The following is a 12747-nucleotide window of genomic DNA, read 5'->3' as shown; positions in this document are numbered from 1 at the left end:
TAGGGGAAGAAAGGTGGCGTGGCGGGTGTGGATGCGCACTGATGTCAAATTTCCCTCCCCGCCCTTCGCCTGTGCTCGCTTCAGAAATATTCACGAGATCATGCTGATAAATGAACTTCCGCTGACGACCGCACTGATCACATCAACATATTCTTTATGGAATATCCACTTGTTTCAGATACAGGCTACATCTTAGTGTGTGTGTGTGTGTGTGTGTGTGTGTGTGTGGTGTGTGTAAGAGCTGGAAGTTAGCTTTATCTATATTTAGTCCAAGTTTTTAAAAGATGTGGCCAAGGACGCAACATCCAGCATGACAGCATACAGCCAGCAATACACACTAAAATATCCTTAAATTAGAAAATGTGAGTAATAATGTTGAAAATAATGAAATGGTCCAAATCCTGATGTGTGATTCACTTAGCAACTGATTCAAGACATGGGTGTTCATTTCAGAGGGGACAGGGGACATGTCCCTGTCAGTGTTTAGAACATCTGCATTGTCTCCACCACCACCCAAAAAAACACTGAAGTTGCAGAGGACTTTTATTTTGACAAAATCAAAGATATTTACACCATAAATTGATCCACTAAAGGAACAAAACGGTGCATTAAGAAATCACCAGAATGCAGGAAATTTAAGTGTTTGAATTTTCTGGTGGAGAACCTGAAAACCCCCCATTTCATATGTTTGTGCCCCAACATTCACACAAAACATTTGCACTCCATCTAAGATAATATCCCTTTTTCAGATATGGGCCTCCTTCTTTTACACTTCTCTCATCCGTCATAGAATAATTCCTTGCATTTCATCTGTTAAGAGTTGGCATTTGCCTCCCAGGACGACTCCTTGAGTCTTTAGCGTGTTCCAGCAAACACCTAAATCCTGGTATTTAAGGGCCTATTAACTGGCAAGCTCTCGGATCCTAATGGGACTCCTAATTAGTGCTTTATTGAAGGCAGGTGTGATGGAAAGGTCAAGCAGTTAAGCTTACATGTGCTGTAAACACATAGAGCACTAGCATCAATATATAGCTATGAAACAACACATAGCAGTGGGAAAAATTGGAATAAAATAAAAGAGAAAAAGAAATCAGCAAAGGAGGAAGAGGAAGATGAAGGGAAAGTGAGACAGGAAGAGAAAGAGAGGAGGACAAGGGACGGGCTAGATTGACTGAAATATGGTGAGTGCCAGCTCGGCCAGACCAGGCCCAGCTGGTCTCTGTCTGACGAGTGCCTTAATTAAGAGACATGGGGAGAAGCCTTGGAATGGCCACATACACACTGCCAGGAGCCTCTGGAGAGGAAACTGCTAAACAGGCACACTTGTGTGTCTGTGTGGTACACTGCCAAGAATCTCACACACACACACACACACACACACAGTCATCCTCTGGGACCTTGTGAAAAACATTGCCCAGCTATTATTAGGCAACCCTTTGCATACCGAAGCAAGTGTACTAACCTTAAATGTGAGCATTTGTGTGTTTGGGGTTCTCCCTCTTATCCTGTTGACTGTTAAACTGAACTTCTGATTCCAAAACAGCTCTGCTACTGTCGTGCTGATGCCCACAGAATAAGAGGGGAGAGGTAAAGAGGGGGGGAGAGGAACGAGGCGAGGGGAGAAGGGGTGATTTTGTGGATCCATGACTGCCTTTGCTCCCCACCCTCGCCCCTTCCTCCTGTTCCTCATCCCAAAAACGTATTAATATTAATACATATCCCTCCGAACCCTTCCCCTCCTCCATCCCCAAAAAAATATCACCACCCTAGGCTACCAGTTAATAAAGCCCTCTCGACGACCCCTCCCTGCCCAAAAAGCCAAGAAAGACAATAAGGGGAAAGTTCTCCGGCCAAATAAAGGAACAGAAATTAATACAGTCTCACGGGACCTCCCTCTGTCCCACTGTCACCCCCCACAATAATTTGATTTCCTATTAAGTGATTGCTTAATTATAATGATTATTATTGGTAATTGTAATTGACATTTTTTTTCCTCCACTCGTCTCTGTCCCTTCCCTCCCGTCCCCCTCTTCAGGTCTTCTTAAAAGGACAAGACGGATGGTGAAAATGCACAAGGGAGTAAAAAAAGGTGGCGTAAATCAGGCCAAACCTGAATGGCACTTGACAATATGACATTTAAAATACTGTTATGGTCCCACACTGCGCTGCCCGCCAGCACGTACAATGCAGGATTAAGGTGTCGAGGCTTAGAAGTTTTATTTAATCATACATGAGTGTGTTTCAGTGTGTGTGTGGATTCGTCTAGATGTCTTATCCTGTAGCTTCAGGGCACAATGTCTGCTGCAGGTCTCCTTAGAAAAGAGATTCTTGCTCTCAATGGGATATCCTGGTTAAATAAAGGTTAAAGAAGAAGACAGGGATTCCCTATGCTATCCCCCCCTCCACACACACACACATTAAACTACAGTAGGGACCCTCTGGTCTCCAGTTTATTACCCCTTCCTCCAGGCTACAGTTACTGAAAACGGGAGGTTGTATGTTTTTGCTATGAAAGAAAAAAAAAATACATCACATTCATCCTGACACCTTCAGCAGTGAATTTGACGTCTCAAAATCACAAAAATCAAAAACCACAGTTGAGCAGCTCCACATAAAAAGCGTACAGTGTTGAAAACTATTTCATTTTATGTCACATTCTTTCTCTATTCGGAACTAAAGACGGTGAAACTTCGTTCCAGTGGGCCAGGGCACGGTTATTGGGCTCACCTCAGGCGTGGTGAGGCTGACACCAGCTCTCTCACACACACACTTTTGTCTTTAGATGCACACACCTTCACACTCCAACACACACAACATCCAACCTTGCATCACACCTTCACTTTCACTCTAAAATTTTCTCTCATTTTCACGACGGGAAATATTGTCGTCATTGTCCATAATAATATCTTTAATAACTAACCCATTACAAGATGTTTTTCTTTAATATATAAACACCATCGAAAGAAAGATCTTGGTTACAGGACGCCCGGCCTGCAGTGTGTGTGTGTATGTGGGAGTGTACGTGTGTGGATGTCTGTAGGTTTAGCCGAAATGTTTTCTACTAGATTATATTTAAATACTGCCCCTTACTGACGCTGAAGAACAAACAGCCGCATTGATACAAATGAGCACCTGCAGCCGCAACCGCAGATGTCCGTGGGTGTTTTTTAGTCAAAGTTTCCACGAAAAAAACATAGAGAAATTTTCATAGATTATTTTGACAAAGACTACTTTCAGACAGGATGGCTTGTCTCTTCCAGATGCAGATAAATGTGGTATAAATAAACTCTACATATCAGCATAAAAGAAAGACGTTCTGCAGCAGAAGCACAGCTGAAATTCGAGAATGTCTGCAATAACGAACAGCAGGGATAATAATCTGTTAGTAATTCTGCCATATGAACGCAAGTAGAGGTAGAAAAATGTAGTAATAAATAAGTCATTTATACAACATTTTCAAAGTCACATTTCTATAATTACATACAATTAACTCTTTTGCTATATCATACTGTTCAATTTCACTTTTCGCTAGAACCATGAACCTAAATCCAACGTGCACAAATTATTTTAAGAATCAAATTCAAATTCATGAAATTGCAGTTATTCAAATGGCCTCAACTTAAAGCTTCAAACAGCCCGATTCAAATGTGGCCGACATGTCACCACTGTGAAGTGACTTGCGAGATAAACAGCTGTTTCATTTATCTTGAAAAACACAGCACCAAAACCAGATTTGCGGTTTTCGTATGGAGCCACATCAGGTCAAGTGTTATCTGAGAAGGTTCAACTGTAAGAAAAACTACACTCACTCACACACACACACACACACACACACACACACACACACACACACAGACTGACAGACAGAGCTGGATGTCAGTGTGTGCAGACAGAGATCCGGCTGTGTTAGAGCCACTCTGAGATCTTAGCCTGGAGACAAACCGGCCCTGACCGACAGCAACACCGTGGCCGATCCTTTTCAAGGCCTGTCTCATCCACTTTAGCTTACCCGCTCTCATCTCTCTCTCCCTCTGTCTGATGCTGAGCCTCACTGTCCGCCGTCCACACAGATTTCTTTGGATGTAAAGTCAAGGGCTGTTTCGCATTTTTCTGATTTGATCTTAATTTCTGCTGCCTCCTTTCTGCTGTTCTTCACCCGTGTAAACAATAAATTTATCTCAATTTCTACGGTCTACGGTAAAGGAAGGATTAAACAATTGACAAAATTGAACTGACAGCGGATCTGTTCAGCAACGATATGAACAAGAGACAACAATAAAATGTTAAATGAGACAGAAAAAAGGCAACTTATTAAAACTTCCTTCGCGATTGTGCCTTCATTTAGTGAAAGTTCTTTGGGTAGGTGAAGGTGAGTTCAAGGTAACAGTGTGAGAGCCATCTTTGCTCTAAATGCTGTATATACATTAGATTGGAAAAAACAAATATCACAAAGCAGTTGCATCGCACTCGCTGATGAATGTATCCAAAAATACCTGAGTAAAATCAAGTAAATTATAACGTAAAGGCCAGACGTAGAAATTATTTTGACAAATATAAGAAGTAAACCCCCTCGCACTCAACACCCAAACACACGAGAACGGACATGACAGCTGACTGAAGGGATTTTTCATATCACAAAGAAACTGCTGTTTAATTTACCAGATTACAGTTGTCATTACATTTCAGTGGCCGCTGGCATCAAATGATTGTTCAATCCAAAGCTTTTTAAAAGCGTCGGGCTTTCAACTGAATTTCTACGATTTATTTTGCATGCGCTAATATTAGGCCTACACAGTAGTCTCATCTAATTTGCATATCCTCTGTAAAAACTGGATAATACAAGTCAAACTATGGCACAGCGATTTCATGGTGTGTGTGTGTATGTGTGTGTGTGTGCCTGTTCAAACACACTGTGTGGTAGTGTGGGTGTGGCGTTACACCTCGTGTGGCACTGGGCAGCCAAGATAAGAGCTGATCCTATCCATGCCTCCCTTCTGCAGCGCCTGCCCGCCCACCCACACACCCACAACACACACACAAACACACACAGAGCCACCATCACACACCTAGTGTGGTACCCAGCATGCCATTGTAATCTCATTTTACAATCCCGATGCCCGCGGCCGCAAACACACAGAGAAGCCAACTAAATCCATATTTCGCTCTGTTCGTACAGTACGCTGGCATTTGAGTTAAGATGATACACACTTCAAAATATACAAAGGCCAACTGAGGTCTCAGAGTGAAGAAGCTGCAGGAGAAAAGCTTCAGGCCTGAAGCAGCATCACTCATTCACACACATATGAAAGTACAGAGTGAAACTGATTTCAACCAATACATACGAGACTATAAAAACATTTTCGGCAATGTGTACAGCATGACAAAACTGTAAGGAGCACAGCAGAGAAAAAACTATATTTGAGAGGAGAGGAGAGGAGAGGAGAGGAGAGGAGAGGAGAGGAGAGGAGAGGAGAGAATAGAGCTTACCTTCCTCCTCTGAGAGATAGAGAGAGTTAACCTTTGGATACAGGCACACAAACACACTTCTTTCTCTCTAATTCACTAAGACTTTCAGTGAAGCACACACACACATACACAGACACACACTCTGATGTGATCGGCCACCCCGATAGCGAGCTAGAGCTGACTCTCTAAGCCTCAAACAAAGTTTGGTGTGCACTGACCAAGACCGAGGGGACAAAAAAAGCGAAGGAGAGAACTGGGGGGAGCGACAGAGACAGAAGAGGAAAAAAAAAGTGTGACCACTGAGTGAAGTTTAACCACTTACGATTCAAGTTTAGCTTCAGCACACCCCGCCTACACCCCCGGATTCATTCACGGGCATGTACACGCACACCTCTCCGGGTGGGAGAGGCACTGAGCTGGATTTTGGGAAGCCCTGCTTTTTCTCTCTTGTTCCATCTGGTTGCTGCTGCATGGCTGCCGGACAGGCAGACGGCCCTCGCTCATCCCCCTTTTCTCTACTATCTTTTCTCTTTTCCTTATCCAGTGTCCCTACAGATCCACCCACCGACAGCTGCCCCTGTACGGCCAGGTGACAGATAGCTACTCGGGCTCTGTGTGTGCATCGGTGTGTGTGTGTGTGTCCGTGTATTTGATAAAAACCATATGTGATGGAGTGAAAAAAGATTAGATTGTAAAAGTATGTGAACAAGTGACACCATGTAGGAGGGAGACAGAATGAGAAAGAGAGAAAGAGGATGAAAGGATTCAATTTCTGTAGGGTGAAAGGGGGAGACTAAGTGTAGTGAATGTGATTTGATGGTGATGCTGAGATGGGGTTTAGGCGTACAAATACTATTAGTCACTGCTGTGCAAACCTGTTACTCACACACACACTCATACACACACACACATACAAATGTGAAAAAGGCAAGCCGGGCTCTCAGGCTACAGGAGTCAACACATAACATGGCATATAAAAACAGAAATCAATCTTTATATTTACCCAACAGCCCTTGGTTATGGATGTAACGGTTATTGTAGTCATAAAAATTCAACCTAAAATTGGCCTTCTCTCTCCATTTGTACGTAAAATAAAAAGGGTATGTGGAACAAATTCCCAGAAGAAGAAAATAAGTCAGTGTACTCTCTCGGCTTGAAGCATAATTTAACCTCCACCAGCAAAGAGGACAAGAGGAGGAATAATCAAAACTGTATCCTACTTCCATATAACATTCCTTTTGTATTCACTTTGAACTATACACTAATATCTATACTATACTGTGTTTGCAGTAAGTGCACATTAAATGAATTTACTTCGATCAATATACTTACTATGCTGACTTGAAGGGAAATGATGCAATATGTAAGAAAACTGACACCAATCAAACAGCTATTTTGAAACGCTACTTGCATTATCGATTGATGTGACAATTACTTTCTCGATTAATTGATTATTCATTCTATAAAATGTTTGAAAATTAAGGTGACACCTTCAAATGTTTTGTTTAGCTCGATCAACGACCCAAAATCTGACGATATTCAGTTTACAATATATAGAACAGCAAAAAACAGCAAACCCTCACATCTAAGGAACCAGAAAATACTCAGTACTGCTGCTTGACAAGTAAATCTAAATATTTCAACTATCAAAATAGTCAAAATACTTATCGACTAATTGGTCCGCACTAAACCCCTCAGCCAATTTCACACTTCATAAACAGAAAGACAAATGTTTGTCAAAGATTTAAAGGTCCAATGTGTGGGATGTAGTGGCATTTATTGGCAGAAATGGTATATAATATTCATTACAATGTATTTGTTTGTTTATATTCACCTGAAATAAGAATCATCATGTTTTATCAACCTTATAATGAGCTGTTTATATCTACATACGGAGACGGTCCTCCTCCATATGTTCTACAGTAGCCTAGAACAAACAAATCATATAATGGCTCTAGATAGGACCGTTCATGTTTTTACGCCTGCCACTGTAGTTCTCCCACATGCTTGGAGCACAGGATAAGTTTCAGTTCTGCAACCTAACCAGTAGATGCCACTAAATCCTACACACTCGACCTTTAATAGCACTTATTTATAATTTTCCACGATCATCTCACCACCATTCATACTTCGTTTCAATGTACTGCAGGTCTGGTCTGACCAGCTCCTTCACTTCTCTTGTGCAATGCATTGTGGGAAAATAGTCTTAATCAGCAGCTAATGTAATTTTTTAAAAATCTGCATATTGAGTAGGGATGCACCGATCCGATATCTGGATCGAATATCGGCCCCGATATCATCAAAATGGATGGATCGGGTATCGGAAAATGCAACCTATATCTGAGGCGATCCTTTCCCTTTAAATCTATTGTGACACGAGCTACGTCATACGTCATGGAGCGAAGGAGAGAATCTGCTGTGTGGAGGAATTTCACACTATTTCAACTGCTGTTGCACAATTCTTTATTTTCGTTAAAAATAAATAGTTCATCATTGCATTAATCTGTTTCATCTTGTTTCATTTTATCTTAGGAAAGAACTGTGTAGTCATCAATGCCTGATGCCTCTAGTCTTTTCTGTTCTACATGTAAAGGTATAGCTTTTTAGGTTAACCATGGTATCAGATCGGTATCGGGTATCGGCTGATACTCAAAGCCACAGCATCGGGATTGGTATCGAAACTGAGAGAGCTGGATCGGTGCATCTCTAGTATTGAATATACTAGAGGACCACAGTTGGTGGGGTTTCACCAGAGCAAATTGTTTAGCAGAGGTGGTAGCCACCCAGATCTTCATGTACCAACTTAATTATCTGAAATAGCACCTCGATATTATGTGTGATTTTAGACAGCATACCAGCATCACCAATAGGGATAGACCGATATGGATTTTTTAGGGCCGATGCCGATTTTTTTCCATCACCCTTAGCCGATGACCGATTATGGACTGCCGATTTTCTTGAGCCGATATCTGGGGCCGATACTGCTTTTGCTCCCTCAATTTACATAAAAAAAATGACACAATGATAACAAATATTACAAGTCTCAAGTTTAAAATAGGAAACATTTATTGAACAGTAAAAAATACTAAAACAAGATGGAAAGTTGAGGTAGAACAGGTAGAATATTATTATTATTACTATTATTATTATTATTATACATTCAAATAAAAAAAAGAGTTCAGTGCTCTTAAATCTTCCAGTAATGTCTTTATAAAATAAGCAAATATTTAAGCTGAAGCATAAATAAAACAACAACTACTGTACACAGTAGGATTCGCTGCATGTGCGCTGCAGGGTCTTCCGGCAACACAGAGCTGCCCGTGGATGCCTGTCTGTAAATCATGCCAGGGAAAAATAAATCCGCGAACCCACGCGTGTATCGGCCGATGCCGATACAAGTAAAAAAAAACCTCAAATATCGGCCCGATATATCGGCCGGCCGATGTATCGGTCTATCCTTAATCACCAAATTAAAAAAGTCGTGACAGGAGTTAAATGTAATAGAACAGTGTTGGCCTCTAGACATATTACAAACACGTCAACGGTGCCGTCTAAACAATAACAATGGCACAATATGGCAATAACAATCATTTACCGTCCCCGTAAAATGGCGGCTGATCTGGCCCTTTGCTTGGAGGGTAAGAAGCTCCCAAATCTTATCGCTGGTTTCAATATGTACATATTTTTTGCCACTGTTTTTGAGTTAGATGCTAACTGTTAACAGCTATTTTATTAAAGCTCTCTGTGATGGTTCGCAAGCATAACACGTAGTCAAAATGTCACGACCGTACCGCCCATAATTCCGTCCTGTCGGTTGTCCCAACATCAGCTGACAGACAGTTTTGGCACTGTTACTACCTCTGGTGCCGGCTTAAAGGCGAGACAACTCTGTCCCCCCCATTCTGCGATTGTACCTTTTATACAGAACAGCGAGGCATTAAATTCTTGCGTTAAAGAGGTAGTGTAGAGGGGGCTACTGAAACCCTAGCTGGTGAATTCTTTACTTTTCTTATTACCAACAGATTGTATAAAAAGACTAAAACAAACAATGTGTTAGTTTGTCTCTCAGCCACAAGCTCTGCTCCTATTGAAGACCTAAATCTTTAAAAATGGCTGGCCAATTTTCAATTCAAACAGAAGTACACAGTGCATTTGTTGGGGATGATTTTTAGCACCTATTTGTTGCACTAGTGAGTGTTTACAGCAGCAAGACCAACTGAAAATAAACTACAGTACTTATGTTCATTGTAACGAATGAACGTGTGTGTTTGGACAACAGTGGAGCTCTATGATATATCTATAATACTAATAATTGTTAAGATCAATTCATTGTCTTTTTATAGGATTCTTCATGACAAGAAAAACATATTTTGTCCTTTCCAGTGTGAACACACACTACATAATCAACGCCTGCTCAGAATTACTGTGTAGAATCGAATTATCTTACAGCTCAAGACTATTGAGGCTCGTCCCTCAAATTTCTTTGCTTTCAATTCCTTTTTTTTCTTGGCTAAACCCTCCCCCATTCCTCCCACTTTAAGACCCCTTCCACACCACACCCATGACCCCCCATGTGCAGACATGAGGTCAAGCTCCAAAGATCACAGAGAGAAGCCAGACGAGGGAGAGAGAGAAAGGGAGAGAAAGAGAGACAGAGACCTAAAATCCTCCTTTCCTCCCAAAACCAGGCCAAAACCTCAAGCCTTCCCACCAGCTCCAGACCCCCTCCTTTAGCCTAGTTGTGTGTAGAGGAGGCAGTGAGCACTCTTGCAGAAACATCAGCCCAGGGAAATTCAAATGAGGAAGAAACGGTGAGAGAGACACAGAGAGAGGCAGAGTGGGAGAGAGAGACCACAATAGTGAGAAAATAGGATAAAAGAATGAGATGGGAGAGAGTTAGGTAGGAGGGAGGAGGAGGGGGGAGAGCAGGAGAGGTTGCTGGAGAGGTTGCTGAGGCTGCAGGTTAAGATAATGTGTAGATCTGAAGAGATTTGCAGGGAACATTTTTATTCATTTTTTGATTACTCCCATCTCTCCCGACCTCCCCTCCCTCTCCTCCTGCGTTGTTGTCTCTCCGTTTGTTTGTTTTTGGCATTAGCGTTATGACTGTTGGTATGCGCGTGTATGTACACATGCATGCTGATTAGAAGTGGAATATTTTATAAACACAAATATTCACGCTCGCACAAGCCCTCGCGCACATATCAATACATAATGCACACAAACATACTTAAAGATGCATCAGAGAAGCGAGCGACTGGGCAGACAGTGCCAGGAATGTTAAGAGCTTACAAATTCGTAAACATGCAGACACAGATGCTGCATATGTACATACAAACATGCACGCACACACAGAGTGCTCACAGTGTAGCCCATCGCTGTGCCCGCTCCTTATCAATGTGCTGCAGGTGGGCTAAGTGTTCTGAATGAGCTGGACCGAACAAAATGACTCACTGCTTCCATTCTCCGCACATTCAGACATACAAAAACATATGACAAAAGTCTGAACAACGCACAACACGCCCCGCACAAACAGCACACACACAAAGATAGATGAGACCACACAGAAACAAAGACACACCTGCGCTGCTGTCAGACCCTCCCTCCAGGTTGAGTGAGATGCTCTGGTCTCCGTCCTGCTTCTCTCGACCCAGGATCATCCAGTTCTCCAGACAGTCCGAGTCAGAAGAATCAGACGAGTCAGACTCAGACTCTGATTCTTCTGATTCAGACTCTGAGCTGCTGGAGGCCACAGTCACCGGTGCACTGGGACTCTTTTTCTTGGTACCCTAGATAAACAAACAACAACCATGTTGTGGATGTCAATATAAAGCTTTCAGTTGCACCACTGTGCATCCCTTACTAAACTGATCAAACTGCTTACTATGAACTAAAGGTGCAGTGTGTTGGATTTAGTGGCATCTAGCAGTGAGGTTGCAAAACAGAAACTTCACCCATGTGCCAAGCGGGTAGCGGAACTATGGTAGCCAACGTAAAAATTCAAATGGCCTTATCTAGAGCCAGTGTGTCATTTGTCCATTTTGGGCTACTGTACAACAACAACATGGGGGACTCTGTAAAGCTGACTCGCTCTGTATGTAGCCATAAATGACTCATTCTAAGGTTAAAAAAAACAACAACTTATTTTTAGATGATTATAAACGTATCAAAACATAGTTATCAATATCATATACCAGTGTTGCCACATGACCATGAATCCTACACAGTGGACCTTTAAATGTGAAAGACAAATTTAAAAAACAATGTAAGCCTCATCACTTGATTTCTGTGAAACATGTTAAGCCTTTTTAAAATATTATCACCTTATTCCTTGTTTTCCAACATAAAAAAACATCAGCTAGAGTACTACTTCAGGGCAATGGTCTGCTATAGCAGTAAGTCTTTTACTAGCATTGGTATATGCTTCACCGATTGCTGCAGCTCAAACCACTCCACAGCAATCAATCACCTAGCTGACACTGGTCACTGGAAAGTAGCTTGACAAAACAGCAGCAGAATTTACTAAACACAATATGGCCTTAGTGGGAAACATTAGATCAAAACCATATGGCCTGACACAATCTGACAGACTTTTTAGAAAAAACAGATATATCAGACTTTACATGTATAATATGTCAGTGCCACAAAAGGCAATCCAAGATGGATGCTTCACATTGACTCGTCTGGGGTTCAACATGATTAAATCTATGGATATAGTGTTTTTTATCCAGTGCACAGTACTTGCAGCCCTCCCAAGAAAAATTCTGAAATCATATGACTATCTTAAATTGACAGATTATGTGAGTGCTCAGAAATCATAAACATGTGAATCTTTCCATCTCTACCACCCATCCCATATGATGTGACAGCAGCATTAGCTGTCGAAGACAAACAGCAGGACTGTCAAGCCTTGGATTTCTCCACAGCGGTGTGCATAAGGCTGAAGTAGGAGCAGCATCCAGTATCTGAAGAGTTTGGAGGTTTGTGTTTTATTTTTAGCCTTTCCGATATCAAAAGCATGTGAGCAAAAGTGTAAGTATAGAATTAAAATGTGTGTTCATCTGCTCTAAAGTAAGCTGCAGTCATTAGCAAGTCTGCTAAATAGATTACAAGCTACAGTGGTAACTGCTGCCATGTTCTCACTTGCAATCATTTTGAGAAATTGGCAACCAATTCTTGGCCTTTCTAGCCTGAATATGTTTATTTACTTCTCAATCAATCAATCAATCAATTTTATTTATAAAGCCCAATATCACAAATCACAATTTGCCTCACAGGGCT

The 12747-nt window shown here is 41.7% G+C and overlaps 1 protein-coding gene across 1 annotated transcript in view; it reads right to left on the bottom strand.

The window, feature by feature from the left end:
• zcchc7 (zinc finger, CCHC domain containing 7) overlaps positions 1 to 12747 on the bottom strand; it is a 61859-nt gene that overhangs the window by 43136 nt on the left and 5976 nt on the right. Inside the window, exon 3 of the mRNA XM_050045645.1 lies at positions 11048 to 11255. Within this exon, the coding sequence (XP_049901602.1) occupies positions 11048 to 11255 (208 nt within the window). The remainder of the gene's footprint in view (positions 1 to 11047; positions 11256 to 12747) is intronic.

The sequence above is a fragment of the Epinephelus moara genome, chromosome 5, assembly GCF_006386435.1.
Source record: "Epinephelus moara isolate mb chromosome 5, YSFRI_EMoa_1.0, whole genome shotgun sequence".
In the NCBI taxonomy this organism is placed as follows: Eukaryota; Metazoa; Chordata; class Actinopteri; order Perciformes; family Serranidae; genus Epinephelus; species Epinephelus moara.
Note: the sequence above shows the minus strand (reverse complement) of the source record. Positions and strands in the feature narration are given on the sequence as shown.